This window comes from Petaurus breviceps, unplaced genomic scaffold (genome assembly GCF_028583685.1).
Source record: "Petaurus breviceps papuanus isolate PSGF00001 unplaced genomic scaffold, PetGlider_PUasm1.0 186, whole genome shotgun sequence".
NCBI classification, from domain to species: domain Eukaryota; kingdom Metazoa; phylum Chordata; class Mammalia; order Diprotodontia; family Petauridae; genus Petaurus; species Petaurus breviceps.
In genome coordinates this window covers 41,058,963-41,076,679 of record NW_027185798.1, presented here as the reverse complement: position 1 = coordinate 41,076,679, position 17,717 = coordinate 41,058,963, and the positions used below count along the sequence as shown (strand labels likewise).

Below are 17,717 nucleotides of genomic sequence, written 5' to 3'. Positions count from 1 at the left end.
AAAATGCAAGGAGCTGGGAGATAGAATAAGAAAGAGACTAGCATCACTGGGTCATGGAATATGTGGAGGAATGTAAAGTGTAAGTTTAATTTTGGTCATGAACTCTCTCCCAATACTCTTTCTGTTTGTCTGTTCATCTTTCTTCGGCACTGGCCCTTCAACCTATTCCTACTCATTGATATGTGTGTTTCTCAAGGGTTTGTTTTTAGTCCTCTTTTTTTCTTTGATAGTCTCATTCAGTCCCTTGTTTTCAACTTACATTTCTGTGCAAATGTTCCTAAATCTGTAACTCTGGTCCTGATCTGTTTTATATACCAAATTCACATTTCTAAATATCTACAGGAGCTCCCTAAAACATTCAATATGTCTAAAAACCAAGCTGATTTTCTTTTCCCATAAAACTTTTCCTTCTTCTAATTTCACTACATCTTTCTGAGGCACCACTACTCATTCTTGTTTCCCCTGTTCATAACTTTAAGGTTATTTTTGACTCTTCCCTCATCTTTACCTCTCATATTGCTACCACAAAGAGTGCATTTGAAGGGCATTTAAAGTCTTTCACAATCTGGCTGTTAGTCTATGTTTTTATACTTATTGGACATTACTTTCCTTCATATACTGTAAGATCTAGACATACTGGCCTATTTGATATTTGCAATGTGTGACATTCTATCTCTTATTTCTGTGCCATTGCATGAGCTGCCCATCATGAGTACAATGCTTTTTCTCCTCACTTCTGCTTGTAAAATCTCTAGCTTCCTTCACATCTCAACTCAGGAGCCACCTCCTACATGAGGCCTGCCTTTCCTATTTATCTTCAGTTGTTATTGCCTTCTCCTGTGGAAATAATTTTAAATATTATTTTGTATTTACTTACCTGTGTACATGTTGTTTCTTCTCAAAAAGAAGTAAGCTCCTTGAGGGCAGAGATTATTTTTGATACTCCAAAGTAGACCACACACACACACACACACACACACACACACACATCCCTGGTACAAAGCACAGTGTCTGGCATATAGCAAGCAATTGATAAATGCTTATTGAATTAATATTTAATTATCAAGTCATGCTGATTTAACTTCTAGATTATCTCTTTTATTAATACCTATCTCACTATTTCTACTATAATGATTCTAGTTTAAGCCCTCATTACTAACCACTGGGAGTATTGTAATTGCTTCCCAACAGGTCTTCATGCTTCTATTCTAGTTCCTTTCTCCTTCAAACTATCCTTCGTACCACTATGGCAGTCATCTTTCTTATACAAAGATTTATCATTAGTTATCATTAATTATCATAATTATCATTCTATGCCTCTGCCCAACATCTTGAGTGGGTCTACAAAATAAAGTTTAGATTCCATTCCCAGGTATTAAGGATTCTTTAAAGTTTGGCATTATCCAACCTTTCCAGTCTTGTATTACTTTCTTTACTATTCTACTTTCCGGACAAATTGGTGTGGGTTAGCATTTGAACTGGGTCTTGAAAGTTGGACAAGATTTTAACCGATGGGTAGGATTTCAGTAGAGGAATTAGCAGGGTTGTGGAGGAAACAAGGATAAGTTAAAAAAGGGAGGTTGATAAACCCTGAGTTTGGTGCATTTTGTACCAAGTAAGAATGATTTTAATGTTAGTTTTTAAAGCTTTTGTATTTAAAATATGTGAATTAATTAATTTGGATAACATCAATTATTTATTTGTTTAGGATAACAAAAAGCAAGAAGAAAAGATGATGAAGCAAATTGAAAATCTAGAAGAAACAAAAAACATATTGAGGCAAGGAAAACACGTGGCTAATTAAATATTTTGGACCTATTATATTATTATTACCTTTTAATCTAACAAATTAATATCTTTTATGTCAGTATATTGCAGTTAGTTCATATTAATTTTATATGAGATATACTTCAACCCTTTAAAAAATCATTCTTTCATTGGTGTTAGCTCTTTCTCCACCTATACAAAGGTTAACTAGCTAATATTGGGATTAAACTTGTAGCCATCAAGGGGCAGTCATGTGGCTCAGTGAGTGAGAGCACCTCCAGTGTTGGGATGACCTGGGGATCAAATCTGGGCTCAGCTACTTAGCACCACACCCAGAAATAACTGGCCATGTAACCTTGAGCAAGTTACTTAACCCCGATTGCTCAAAAAAAAAAAACCAACCCCAAAACTTGTAGCCATCAATTGTGTTGTCATCTAATCAAATGAATATTCATGTTTTGTATAATTTAAAATGTGGACATTTCTAGTTCATAAAAATATTTATGTAAAATTACTTATTTAGCCAAACATTATTTAGACATGCATGAAAGAACTAGGAAACTTAATTTGAATTATTCTAAGTGGAAATGCAAAGAGCAAGTGTAATCCCCATATTTGCAATTACCTTTGTTGAATAAAGAACAACTCACCTATTTAGCATTCTTGTCAGTGAATAACTGTTGGCCATAAGAACAAAAAACCTATTGAAGCAAGGAAAATCAGTGACTAATTAATTATTTTGACCATAAAGAAGACTGAGAGAGTTGGAGAACAATAGAGGCCCACTACAACTCATCGCTGTTTTGAAACGATAGTTTTGAATGCACATTTTTCCATCAAAAGTACTATCTTTACTTTCAAGAGGCAACACTTTATTGAAAGTTAGTAACTAATCCTAATTCACTTCTATGATATCATGAACTTATAGTCATGTTTTTAATATAATTGATTGCAAATGAAAATAACAAGAGAAAATGATGTTCATTTCTTTAGTTAGGGACCATTTTTTAAAAAATGTTTTTTCTAGAGAAAACTTCAATTGGAGGTTTAGGGAAAGAAAAAAGTTAATGTAATCTTATTTAAAATGTAAGTAAGTTTGTCTATAAAGCTTGATTTTCAGGCAAAACCAAACCAAACAAGAACCAACTAGTAAAGGCCCTATTAACATAGAAAAATGGAAAAAAAAATTCTAGTTGCAATTTTACCTTCTTTTTTCATTTCTACAGAGATGAACTGGATGCTGTGAAAGAGCAGTTAAAACAAAAAAGTGAAGAAGTCGAAAGTAAATTGAACGAGAGTGAAGAAAATGTATGTTATATTTGTACTACTAGCCCTTGACATGACAGACTGAGCTCACTTTAAGGGTTCTTTCCAATAATAATATCTTTGGCTTATGCCTCCAGGCAGAGTTTCCACTAAGAACATCAGTATTTGTCTTGGGGACTCTTAGCTCCCTTGCAAACATTCAAACTAAAAAGTTATGAGACAGAGGGCAGGTTTTATTCAACTTAACAAAAGACTTTAATCTGAACTCTTTGACAGTAAACTTCTCCTGTACTGTCCAAGAGAATCAAACAACTTTACCCTCTAGAAGGTCACATTTTTCCTCTGGACACAGCAAAAGGTTATTCCTGGTACACATGTTTCTCTGCTGTGGTGATTATTTTTCCCCTTTAGGATTGCATAGACAAGGTGGTCTGCAGGTCTCTTTTCAGGTCCAAGTGAGATTGGTCATTTTTGTCTCTTCTATTTTACCTTCTCTAGCTGAGGTTTTGAATTTCTTTTATCTTTTTGAATCCCTCTTTTCTATTGAGGATCCTTCTTTCTTAAATATCCATATTGTTTTGGCTTCTGTGTACATATAGTTACTCAAGGAATATGAAAACACTTGAGGGAAGGCTTTCTTTTTTTAAAGAAGGATATAGAAATAAAATGGGAAAGTTGATGAAATAAGTTGAATATTGACCTGAGATTATATAAACTGGAAGGCAGAGGCTACAAAGAAAAAAAAGTCTTTTACTAAAATGTACATGCTCACATTTTAAATAACACCTTAAACATTTTTTTTCAGGCCAGAAGCATTGAAAGTGAAATTTTGAAAAAAGATAAGCAACTAAAGATATTAGAAAACAAGGTATGATTAAAAATACATGTTTTGGAGAGAAGTCTATTATCATTTTAAGGTTTAAAACCTTTCCAAGAATTTCTAATTATTCCACTAAATATTTGTGAAAGATAATTGAAAATAAAAGTACTATTTTGAAGGGTAATTAATTTTAACATTACAGTATTGCATGGGACAAAAAATAATATTTTTAATTTGCCAGTATAGGACAGGAGGGACACAATGCTCTGTGGCAAAAGAAGGCAGTTCATCAACTCTGACCATTGCCCCCAGGCTGAACTAAATGACAAAGCAGAGACAGAGAACCTATGTCCCCCATGGTCCCAGATAGTTTCTGCTGAAATGAAGTAACTAAGACCTAGAGTATTTTATCTTCCTCGTGAGTGTTCTGTGTTAAGAGAAAATACATCCCAGATTTTATTCCTTGAAAGACTGAGCTGTAAGATAATAATATGATTCTATAAATTATTACATTGAAAAAAAGACTGGCACAGGACAACTCTTATAGCCTAGTCAGAATCCCTAGGTCACAGAATTGGGTATTAAAAGAATAGAAATGTCAAACTCAGTCTCTTTGTCGTAGAGCTACTCTTAGATGATCTCTACCCTATGAGAAATTTGAACTCCACCCTTGGCTTTCTCTATTCTGATAGTTAAACCTTTTGCCATATCTTATGAGGAATCAAACTTCCTTGAAACTTCTTGCAGTCTTCTCACCATGTCCCTGTACAAATACCTTCTTCTCCTCTCTACTTTTATGTACCCCTTATATATGATCTTCTCTTACTTGAATGATAGCTCTTTGAGGTCAGGGACTATCATGCTTGTACTTTTATCCCCAGTGCTTAGCACATTGCCTTCTACTATTAAGCCTAAATAAGAAACCCCCACAATTTCCCAATTTTTAAGGTAATCAATTTTAAAAGACATTTAAAAATTCATTAATTTTCAAGGGAGGAATATTCCAAATGATGGAAAGTATCACATATGTGATTTAAGTTTTTTTTAAAAGGTGACAAGACATCAATAATATTAACTCATATGCTACTTTTTTATCTCTATAAAATCTGTGAATGTTCTTAGTAACCCTTGAAGGTATCCTTTGTGTAAAAACATGAGTTGAAGAGGCTTTTGCAGGTGATCTTCTATAGCAATTCGTATATTCATAGTCAAAATTAAGCTGAGTTAAAAAAATATAAGCAACTCTGTTGATATATTTAAAATTTTTTTTCCTAGGTAAAACAACATGCAGCCTTGAAATCTATCTTCAAACAGCTTGTCTCTTACACAAACATTTAAATCTAAAATATAATATTCTTTCCCTATAGAGATAACTTTGTTCACTTAATAATTGATTTTTTTTGTTTATCTTTAGTTTACATCATTCATTTCCACAAGATTTTGAGTTACACATTTTATCCGTCTTTCCCCTACCCGCCACCCCAAAACAGCGATCCCACTGTATGCCCCCTCCCCCAATCTCTCTCCTATATCCTTACCTATCCCCCCTCCAACTTTCCAGCAGGGCAAGATGGATCTCCATATCCCCATGTGTGTATATCTTATTTCCCAGTAGCATGTAAATAATAATAATAATTTTTTTAAACATTTGATTTTACAACTTTGAATTCCAGATTCTTTCCCTTCCTCCCTTGTCATCCACCCTTACTGGGAAAATAAGCAATTAAATATAGGTTGTGCATGTATAGTTATGCAAAACATTTCCATAGTGGATATATTGTGAAAGACTGACTATATTTTCCTCCATCCTATCCTGCTTCCACTTGTTCTGTTATCTACTTTGACCCTGTCCCATTTCAAAAGTGTGTATTTCTAACTACCCTTTCCCCCAACCTGCCCTCCCCTCCATCATCCCCCTCTCATCCCCTTTCCCCCTACTCTCCTATAGAGCAAGATACCCAATTTAGTATGTCATTCCCTCCCTAAGCCGAATTCAATGAGAATAAGGTTGATCTATTATTCCCTTTTGCCTTCCTGTTCTTCCCTTCCATTGTAACAGTTATCCCTTGACTCTTCTATATGAGATAATTTACCCCATTCTGTCTCTTCCAAACTCCTCTCATTATATTCCTCTCTCACCTCTCAATTTCACCTTTTAAATATCATCCCTTCCTATTCAATTGGTCCTGTGCCCTCTGTCTATGTATACCTGTACACATATATACACATACTCATATATGTATTCATATACTCATATACCCTCCTATATAGATATATATGTATGTATACATACACACACATTTATATTCCTTTCAACTATCCTCACACTGAAAAAAGTTTCATAAGTTACAATTATCATTTTTCTATGTAGGCATCTAAATAGTTCAGCTTTGATAAGTTCCTTATGATTTCTTTTCCCTGTTTACCTTCTCATGTTTTTCTTGCTTCTTGTATTTTAATGTCAAATTTTCTATTCAACTCTGGTTTTTTCATCAAGAATGCTTGAAAGTCCTCTATTCCACTGAATCACCATATTTCCCCCTGAAACATGATACTCAGTTTTGCTGGATAGGTGATTCTTGGTTTTAATCCTAGCTCCTTTGCCCTCCAGAATATCATATTCCAAGCCCTTTGATCCCTTAATGTAGAAGCTGCTATCCGATTGTGTTTCCACAATACAGAAATTGTTTCTTCCTGACTGCTTGTAATATTCTCTCCTTGATCTGGAAACTCTGGAACCTGGCTATAATATTCCTAGGAATTTTCTTTTTGGGATCATTTTCAGGAGGTGATTGGTGGATTCTTTCAACCTTTATTTTGCCCTCTGGGTTTAAAACATCAGGGAAATTTTCCTTGAGAATTTCTTGAAGGATGATTTCTAGGTTCTTTTTTTTTTTGATCATGGCTTTCAGGTAGTCCAATAATTTTAAAATTATCTCTCCTGGATCTATTTTCCAGGTCAGTGGTTTTTCCCATGAGATATTTCACATTGCCTTCTATTCTTTCATTTATTTGGATCTGTTTAACAGCATCTTGATTTCTAATAAAGTCATTAGCTTCCATTTGCTTTAATCTAATTCTGAAGGAATGATTCTCTTCAGTGAGCTTTTGAAATTCTTTTTCCATCTGGCAAATTCAGCTTTTTAAGGTATTCTTCCCCTCATTGGCTTTTTGGGCCTCTTTTGCCATTTGAGTTAATCTATTTTTTAAGGTATTATTTTCTTCATTCAGGTGGTTGAATCTCTTTTCATAATTTTCTCGCATCATTCTTATTTCTCTCCCCAATTTTTTCCTTCACTTCTCTTACTTGATTTTCAGAATCCTTCTTGAGCTCCTTCATGGCCTATAACCAATTCTTATTTTTCTTGGAAGCTTTTGGTGCAGGACTTCTGACTTTGTTGTCTTCCTCCTGTTCCATGCTTTGATCCTTTTTGTCCCCCAAAAAGGAATCTAAAGTTGGATTGCTGTACTTACTTTGCTTCCTTTGCCTGCTCATGTTGCCACTAAATTACTTGACTTTTGAGCTCTTTGCCACAGTAGAACTCTCCTTCCAGAGGGGACAACTTTGTCCCAAATCACTGGGGTTTTTGCAGCTGCTGGAGCTATTAAGAGGGTGCCATCTTTGCAGCCTCCACAAACTCTGGCTTACTGGTCACACACCTCAGGACCACCACCAAAGGCCATGATCCAGATCCAGGGAGGTTAAAGCAAGAGTGATTACCCTCTGAATGGTCTCTTGGCCCCCCATGATCTGCAGGCCAGGAGCTCTGAAGCAGCCATGTGGAGGCGGCTGCAGGGCCACCACACCTCCACCACTTCTAGCTCCAGGGTCAGGGGCTAGACACACTCCTCCATCCCCCTCAGTTCCAACAGAGTTCTACACTGACCTCTCATTTTTTCTTTGGCATTTATGGGTTGATAATTCTGGAAACTGCCACTGTTGCTGGTAATCTACTCTCCCCAAATCTCTCCAGCTGTTGGTCGGGGCCACCCTGGAGCTAAAGCCAAGGGCTCAAGAGGGTCTGGGCTTGGCTTCCAGGCTGTCTGCCTGCTAGGCTGCCTTCAGTGGGAGATTTGTTTCTCTCTGTCACTTTGTGGGTTCTGTAGCTCTAAAATTTGTTTAGAGTCATATTTTATAGGTATTTGAGGTGGTTATGGGGGGAGCTCACAGAGTTTCCTGTTTCTATGCCACCATCTTGGCTCCACCCCTCACTTAGTAATTGATTATCAACAAAAAGTGAGGTATAAAATTTGCCTAAGTTGTTTGCCAGTATGATGTTATACATAACATCCAAACAGGAGTCCCTATTGATGGTGGCATTCTCCAGATATCCTCTTTGAAGGAAATGTTGTACTCATTGCATGAAAACTCAGAATACTACAAAGCCTCTTTAGAGAAACTCAACTGTCATTCAAAAGATATCAGCCTAAACATTCTTATTAGACAAATGATGTGAATGAAAAACACATACTGTATATACTGTAGCAGCAAAACAGTTATACTTAGTACTTAGCAATTATTGTGCATGTACCTATACATGCATATGCATACATAATGTAATATGTACATATGCTACACATATTTGTATATAGGGTAGCTAGGTGGCACAGTGGATAGAGGGCCAAGTCTGGAGTCATGAAAACTCATCTTTCTGAGTTCAAATATGACCTCACATCCTTACTAGCTATGTGACTCTGGGCAAGTCACTTAATTTTGTTTGCCTCAGTTTCCTTATCTGTAAAATGAGCTAGAAAAGGAAATGGCAAACCACTCTTTGCCAAGAAAGCCCAAAATGGGGTTACAAAGAATTGAACACAACCAAAATGACTGAACAGGAACTCTGGATTACACAATCCCCTAATCTTGTATTTGTAACGTTGATGTTTTTCATGTTATTTAATGGAATTCTTTAAGTTATACTTTCAAAACAAAGTATTGTACAGGAAAACCAAAATAGAGTAATTATCTTGAATCCCAATAGAGGTAGAAAATAACTATAAAATGTCTTTTTGTTTTTAGTTTAATAATTTAAAAAAACAAATGGAGAATAAAAACAAATCCTTTGAAGAACTACAACAAGAGGTATGATCAATTTATGGGCAGTTTAGAAATTTAAAATATTATTACAACAGTAATTTTAGAAATAATAGTATTGTATTTGCCACGATTCTTAGGTCAGTGTAAAACAATAATAGCAATAAGTATAACTTTGTTTATTTTAAAAATCATTTTACAGAATAAAGTCTTAAAAAAGAAGAGCGTGGCAGAGAACAAACAGTTGAGTACCTACGAGATAAAGGTATTTGGAGTTTTCATATTATAATTTAAAATTTTTATCTTGTAAAATAATGAAAATTTTATACTTGTTATTCTGTATAGAATTTTGTTGGCCTTGGAGTCAGTGAAACCTAGATTCAGGTCCTACCTTTTTCACCATGGGCAAATCACTTTACTCTCTCAGTAGTACTCCAGGCAACTATATGAGACTTTAGGTTGCAGAGGATTTTTGTTCTGCATCAGTGAAAAGAATATCCACAGTAGGGGTTCATTATATCAATGAAATCACATATCTGACCAACATTTTATATTGTTGCTACCTATCTATCAACTTGGAACTAAGGAAACTTTTTAATTATAATGTATCACATCTTCCAGAAAGCAAAATAATAGTTATTATATTAAGGGTATATCTAGATTACTGACATTATTTGAGCAAGTATGGGAATACTATATAAATTAATGGGAAAAATACTGAGCTTGTTTTGCTGATTCAACTTTGTCAATTTTATTTGTTAAAGACAGACCTTTAGTTTTTTTGAGGATCACTTTCCTTCTCTGTAAAATGAGTATCTCTCAGTATTATTGAGCATCAAACAATGTACACAAAATTATTTACATCAGTAAAGCATTATATAAATGAAAATTATTATTTATTGGCAACTGCAAATTAAAACCATTTAGATATTCATTTTTTGTTGAATCACATATTGTCCTTTTCAAACTAGAATAGTTATTAATTCTAAGATATTGAATTATATTAGGCTGAAATTGAGTAACTTAAATTCTGTGGTAACATCTTTAGAGATGCATTTAAAGAAAAGGGGGAACAAACAAATGCTCAGGTAAGCACAGTTTTAAAAAGATGGATTTTGTGTAATAGTAAATAATAACATATGAGAAAATACAGTTTTTGGAGGAAAGGAAATTCCAATTGTTTCCATAGAAAATTAAAACTAGAAAAAAATCTTGGCAATTATCTATTAATTAGCATTAAGATAAAAACATAAATGTGGACTTTCACCGAAGAAGGCATAGCATTATTGATGGAAATGTTTTTCTTTCTTGTTTTAAGCTGAATAAATTAGAGTCAGAGCTAAATGATGCTAACAAAACATTTGAAGAAATGACTGACAACTACCAAAAAGAGATTGCTAACAAAAAGATATCAGAAGAAAATCTTTTGGGAGAGGTAGGAAAAAGTAAATGTATGGAAAGAAAATTAGATCTTAAGATAATGTAATTTCTGCCTATTCTCAAAAAGAAGGGGTTTAGTGTTCTTAATAAATTTGAGAAAATGATTATAGATATAATTTAAACATTTAGTATTAAACTTATATAACATAGGTCTTGAGACTGTTAAATGATAGTTTTATAGTAATTCAAATTATAGCTGCTAACATTTATATTCAAATTTTTGTGTAGGGATTAAGTCGTAGTGAAGTTATTTTACTTATTTTTCAAAGGACTATGCTCACAGAATCCTACTGTTGATATTGGCAAATGAAATCCTTTTAAAAAATAATGTTCAATTAGTGAGTTGGTTTATTATAATGACTTGGAGTGGTTTTTCTCAAAACCCAAACAGTATAAATTCAAAATATTACATAATATAAATCCAATTTTAAACTTATTTGTGCATAATCACAACATATTTAATGGCTAGTGAGTAAATCAAAGTTATTATGTACCTTGAAGAACCATTAGTAAATTCGTGAAAGAAGTACTATTTATAATTCATTTATGTAGCATTTATACAGACACTATACCTTGATGTTATGTAGAAAATATTGGTTAACCTTTGAATCTCGTTCAATGGGAACAATCAAATGCATAATTGTTTCCTTATATAATAACTAATGAAAGTAAAAACTAGGTCAAGCAAATAATTGAACGTCATAATAAAAATGCAAATAGGGTAAAGCTAGTCAATTTTCTAATCTTGATTGTCTTGACTTTAAGTTTGTGATGTAGATGATAGAACATATGTATTGTTCTGTGGTTTTGTTCAAAGAAAATTAATCTCATATTTTATTTTTATAATTTTAATTGATAGGTTGAAAAGGCGAAGGCAATAGCAGATGAAGCTGTTAAGCTACAAAAAGAAATTGATATAAGATGTCAGCATAAAATTGCTGAAATGGTAGCACTTATGGAAAAGTATAAGGTAATTTAAAAATTTTATTTAGATTTTAATTCTTTTGATATTCTTGTTTAAAGTAATGACATCAAGAAGAGCGAGAATACCTGTAAGAGAAAATTATATTCATGCAACAATTATCTTTTTTTTACATAATACTTAGCAGTATTTTCAATTGGTCATTTAAAAAAATTAATTCAGCCATCTGTAATAACCATTAAAGTTTTCTTTAGATTTAACTTGCCCATTTGTAGTTAGGAATTTACAGTGATATTCAATAATATGAGTACTATTCTGATTCTAAATAACATCTTTTAATTATTGAAGTTCTTTCTTATACATATAAGAGAATTATTTGTTCTTACCTTCTTGTTCAGTTTCAATATGATTTAACTGTGGCTTACTCTTTACTATATCATAGATTGGCAATATGGAAATGATATAAACTAGAAATCTGTGAATTATATAACCTAAAGACTATATTATATAAACTATATATAAAATTTATATATATTATATAAACCTAAATTATATAACCTAAAATCATATATATGTATAAATATATATATATAATGTGAGATTTTTTAAACATGTTCTACAAATGTTAGCTTTCATTTGTTGCATAAAGCTTACTAAGTAAAATGTGCTAGATTTTTATATTTTTTTCAGAACATATATGACTTTCTGTTTATATAGGTTCAATATGATAAAATAGTTGAAGAAAGAGACACAGAATTAGGACTGTATAAGAGCAGAGAGCAAGAGCAGTCATTGAAGAAAACATCTTTGGTGAGCTCTATAACAAATAGGATAAGGACTATATTTAATAATGCCAATATAGTTGCTTGGAAAAGAGGAAAATTCAGTAAAGTTATTCATATAACTTTTTAAGGAATGGAAATAGATTCTTAAAGTTCTATTCTCCCATCAACTTTTTTGACAGGAAATTACAACAGCATTTATGAACCCATGCTTATTTAGTCTTTTACAAAATACAAGCTCAACAAGGCCAGCCTGTACTGCTACTCAGTATTGCTTTCATTCATATCACATGAGATCCTTCTAAAATTGCCCCCCTCCCCAGTAACTTTTGTAGACCTTGTCCACTGTGTAAACATCCATCTTCCATCAGCTGACGGATCACTTTACAGTTTTTACTTTATTGGAAAGATTGAGAACATCTGATATTATTAGATCCTTCAATTCAGTTCATGCACACTTTTTGGTAGTCTCTTTCATCTCCGATACTATCTCTTTCTACCTCCTCTAGAATTTGCTTATTGCTCTCTATTGGCTCTTTTCTATATGAATGCAAATTTTCTTTTCTTCCTAGTCCTACAAACCTCCCCCCCCCACCTCCTTCCTGCCCCTCTATCCACTCCCATATTTTTTGCTCTCTTTATTTTTACTGCCATACACCTAGTAAAAAGTTTGTATCCTGCCTCTACTTCCTCAGTACTCAATTGTTAACTCCTTGAGATCTAGCCCTGGGGTATCGGAAATGGTGCCTCTTGACCCAGATCTTCAGTTCTCCCCTCTAACCTAAAGCCATAGTCAAACCTCCAGCCTCCTGTAAGTGCCCACAGCCAGGGGTTTTCTGCCCCACTGCTTCTTCACTTACTGGGCATGTGCCTGTTTTATTCTGGCCCCTACTGCTCTTCACAACACAGCTGTGTTCCTTATCAGCAGAGGTTCCCTTGATCTTCCTGGGCTCAGACACTCAACTCCCCTCACTATCCCAGGTGTAAAAGTTCCAGTGACTAGGGCAAGGCAGCCTCTCAAATCAACTAAACCCCGGGCTTGCTTGCTTATTTTTTAAGAGTTTAGCTGCTTCCTACTAAAATGAACCTAGCCTGGAGGTGTTTACTCTTCATAGAGACCAAACCTCATCCTGGAATTTTTCTTTTGATCTTCTCAAATTGTCCCAGGAGGACCCAGTTATGCCCCTATTCTTATTAATCTACACTCACACTTTGTTTGCCCTGAGGTGCTATTTTAACTCCTTTGTGGGGGAAGATCTTGGAATTTTCTGACATACTCTACCATCTTCCCAGAATCCTCTCTATCGCTCACCTTCTTTAGAGAAATTCCAGAGAGATGACCAAAGAAAACAGAGACAAAATATAGAAAATAAAAGAGTTGGAATAAAATGATAGAAGTAAAACATTAAGAGACATTTAGATATACTCATATCAGAAAAGATGAATAAGAGGAATAAAAGTTCTCTGGTATTAAAAGTATTAAAATGAAACAAAGTAGAAGTATTTGATTGAGATCATGAGACTAGCAAATGGTTGGGTGACAGATTAAAGAGGATAAGCAAGAAAACTGGGATAGCAACAGAAAAAAATATAAATAGCATAGATTAGTGGAAAAAAGAGAAACAAAACAAATAATGCCATGGGAAGGTTTCTATCCCAAAGAAGGCATAGGGAATTATTACTAATAGCTTCAAACTTTTTTTCTTAAAGATATTTGCAAAAAAGTTCTCTACAGAGATTTCAGAATTATGGTTAATTAGCAGCCTAATTATGTAGAAAAATTTAAAGTTTATGTTTTACAGGTGAACTTGTTTCTGTGTGAAATAGAAATTTATTTGCATGGTTTTGCTTATGTTGAGACTGTTTAACATTGTGTTAAAGCATTAACTAAATATCTTCCCCTCTATTTTCTTCAGGAAATTCAGATATCTGACCTCAAAAGCAAACTTTCATCTGTTGAGACTCAACTTAAAATAGAAACTGAGGAGAAAGTAAGTTTATGTAATTATATAGGGAGAATCCTCAGATTAATCTTAAAATCCCTTTATTTTAATGTAACTTATTTTTGACTCATTCTTGTTACCTAATCCTCTAAAAAAGAATACCGTGAATGTCAAGGGCTTCAGGATCATTTACTCATGAAAGGGAGACTACAAACTACCCAATGTGTCATGCCTACACGCGTGCACACGTGTGCACATGTTCATTTGCCTGCTTCCGGTTGTGAATATGTCTCAGAAGTAATGTCCAGGATAATGCTTGTGTAGCCGGGGGAAATAAATGAAGCGGCCCCTTCATGCAATGGAGAGGATGGCCCTTGGGCCATGGCCTAGGGTCTTTGACTCCTCATAAGATTCCTCGAAGCAAACAAAGCTTCAGCTATGATGTACAGTACAAACAATGTAATTCTGAGTGAGAAAAAATGGCATAAATCGTTACAAAGTATGATAGTGTTATATGGTTATAGTTCTGATGAATTAAACTATAAATGGATGGTTTACCTAACATGATGATAGAAGATTCAGCCACTCAAATGACCTCATCAAATGATCTTTTATTTTGTAAAATCTTTTGGTCTGTGATTTCAGTATGCTGGCAAATGTTTTAACAACCATCTCTTTAGGAGGAAAATTATGCTAAATACACTTTTTTTTTTCTTTTTTGGAGGGGGGAAGGCAGGGAAATTGGGGTTAAGTGACTTGCCCAAGGTCACATGGCTAAAAGGTGTTAAGTGTCTGAGGCCAGAATTGATCTCAGGTCCTCCTGACTCCAGGGCTAGTGCTCTATTCACTACACCACCTAGCCACCCCACTACATACACTTTTAAGTTTCATCTACGTTATTAGCATTTTCTCCATTATTTTCTTAAGTCTAGTCAATCAACAAGACAATAAATCAAGGTCTGACTGAGGTATAAATATTCACACTAAAATATAACATTAGATTTTCTGATGTGGCTCTAGTACACTCCACTCCTGTTTATTATTCCTATCTAGTATTGGAAAAGAGTATGGGAGTGGCTCTCTACCCCTACCAAGATTTGTTCCTGAGGGAGAATGGTGCTTCTAGCCTAAAGATAATATTATATTCAATGTACAGTTGTTGTGTTTTTTGTTTTTGCTTTTTATTTTAGAGGGCAATTGGGGTTAAGTGACTTGCCCAAGGTCACACGGCTAGTTTTTTTGTGTGTTGTGTCTGAGGTTGGATTTGAACTCAGGTCCTCCTGACTCCAGGGCTGGTGCTCTATTCACTGCACCACCTAACTGCCCCCCAATGTACAGTTTTGATAGCAAGAGTGAATAATAATTACTTTATTTTATATGTTGGTGTTTTTATTTCATGACAGAAATTAGAAGCATAATTGGGATAGTTTGACAAAACTATCAACATAAAAAATAAATATAGGGCTACCCAGCTTAAAAACAGTACCTATTATTTGTCTGAATTATTTTCTAGATTTTGCACTACTTCTATTAATATACAACTTTTTGAAAAGAAATAACTGTTGAGAGTCATTGTTATGTGGGGCCATTTTTTTTACTTGAATTGAAAGAAACAAACACTTATTGCCTTTCGTTGTATTATAAGCTTCTAAAGGTTATGAATAACACTTTTAATGTAGTATGCACATCAGGGTGTTTGATAAATGCTATCTCTTTTTGTTAAGCAATCAGGGTTAAGTAACTTGCTCAAGGTTACATGGCCAGGTGTTTCTGGGTGGGTGCTAAGTGTCTGAGTCCAGGATTCGATCTCCAGATCATCCTGACACTGGAGCTGGTGCTTCACTGGAGCTGGTGCTCTTACTCTCTGTGCTACCTGGCTGCCCCTAAATGCTATATCTTTATGGTAGTATTAATTGTAATAGTAGAACTATTTAAACTGAAAAGTTACAAATAAAATACTTATGAATATTTTTAATAGGAAAAACTTTTAAGAGAGGCAAAAGAGAATATGACTTTGCTCAAGGAGAAAAAAGACAAGGTAAAATTCTATTTTTTGTAATTTTTTTCATAACCAGTCTATTTTGTGAGGGCTATTTTTGGACAGATATCTAGAAGTTTTTGGTAATACAAACTGTCCCTTTTTTTCTAAATCATGTTTATTTTTTATATTCATTTTTAAAATTTTGAGTTCCAAATTCTCTCCCTCACTTAAGCCCCTCCCTCCCTCATTCATTGATAAGGCAAGCATTATGACACCTACTATGCATGTGAAATCATATAAAACACTATTACTTTTTAAAATTTAATTTTCATTTTTTCAGTTAACAAATACATATTTTCTTTCTTTCCCATCTCCCTACCCATATTGAAAAAAAAGAAAAGGAAAAAAAACCACATAACTCATTACAAAAATGCATGGTCAAGCAAAATTCATTCCTACTTGTCTCATTTGACACCCTGAGTCTGATGTCTTTTATGGGGGGGGGTATTATGCTTCATTATTTTTTCTGGAATCTTGCATACAAAAAAAAAACATCAGCAGCTACTTGCATACAAGCTCAAAATGAAATTCACACTATAACATTTCCAACAACTGGTGATCATCCAGCCTCTGTTGGGAGAATTCCAATGAGGGATGGCTCTTATTTTAGAGCTAATTTTTTCTTTACATCAAACCTAAATTTGCCTCTTTGCAACTTCTACCCTTTGTTTCTGGTTCTGCCTTCTGCAACCAAGTAGAAAATGGCTGGTCCTATTCCATGTGACCATTCTTAACTCCTGCACTCATATTAGGGGATTTCAGTATACACACTCCTCCAAACACCCTATCTACTCAATTCCTCAACCTGTTAATTTCCTGTGACCTACTTCTACACCAAAATTCAACTGTATGCAAAAATGGTTTTATTTATAATATGCAGCTTCAAATGGGGCCTCACTTCTGCTAAGCAATCCTACATTTCCCTTACTTATTCTCTGAAATGGTTCTTGCAACCCTTTTTATCTCTCCTCAAACCTCCCATAGCTTCCTTTTCCCCCACCCTCTCAGCTGAGAACCTTGCCTCATATTTTACAGAAAAAAATTGAAGTCATTTGCTTTGAGCTCCCTCTTTCCCCTTTTTTCCTCATCTCATACCACTCAGATGTCTTCTACCACTATCATCTCCTTCATCATTATCTCACATGAAGAAGTGACCTTGCTCCTTACCAAGGTTAACTCTTCTACCTGCTCAAACAACCCCATTCTTTTCCTATCTCCTCCAATAAATTGCCCCCTCTCATCACTCTGTCATTTATCTTCATTCTTTCCTGGTCTACTGGCTCATTCCTGATTGCCTACAAATGTGCCCAGGTTTCCCCTATCCTCAAAAAAATCCTCACCTAATTCTTACATCGCTCTTGACTGCCATCCTTTATCTCTTGTGCCCTTTGTGTCTAAACTCCTTTGGAAGGCTTTCTGTAATAGGTGTCTCAATTTTCTCTCTTCTCGGCTCTCTTAACCCCTTACAATCCAGTTTCCAACCTCATCATTCCACTCAAACTCTCTCCAAAGTTATCCTTGATCTCTTAACTGTGAAATCTAATGGCCTTTTCTCAATCCTCGTTCTCCTTGGCCTCTGTGCAGTCTTTGACACGGTTGCCCACTCTCTCCTTGATGCTCTCTTTTATGTTTTTGGAGTACCACTCTCCTGGTTCTCCTATCTATCTGACCACTACTTCTCAGTTTCTTTTCTAGATACTC

General features: G+C 34.5%; 1 protein-coding gene across 1 annotated transcript in view; it reads left to right on the top strand.

The window, feature by feature from the left end:
• The window catches only part of SYCP1 (synaptonemal complex protein 1), a 94,651-nt gene that overhangs the window by 66,049 nt on the left and 10,885 nt on the right, over positions 1 to 17,717 (top strand). Inside the window, exons 20-29 of the mRNA XM_069090277.1 lie at positions 1,709 to 1,779; positions 2,994 to 3,075; positions 3,839 to 3,901; positions 8,874 to 8,936; positions 9,091 to 9,153; positions 10,207 to 10,323; positions 11,188 to 11,298; positions 11,968 to 12,060; positions 13,949 to 14,023; positions 15,954 to 16,013. Coding sequence (XP_068946378.1) covers positions 1,709 to 1,779; positions 2,994 to 3,075; positions 3,839 to 3,901; positions 8,874 to 8,936; positions 9,091 to 9,153; positions 10,207 to 10,323; positions 11,188 to 11,298; positions 11,968 to 12,060; positions 13,949 to 14,023; positions 15,954 to 16,013 — 798 coding nt within the window. The remainder of the gene's footprint in view (positions 1 to 1,708; positions 1,780 to 2,993; positions 3,076 to 3,838; positions 3,902 to 8,873; positions 8,937 to 9,090; positions 9,154 to 10,206; positions 10,324 to 11,187; positions 11,299 to 11,967; positions 12,061 to 13,948; positions 14,024 to 15,953; positions 16,014 to 17,717) is intronic.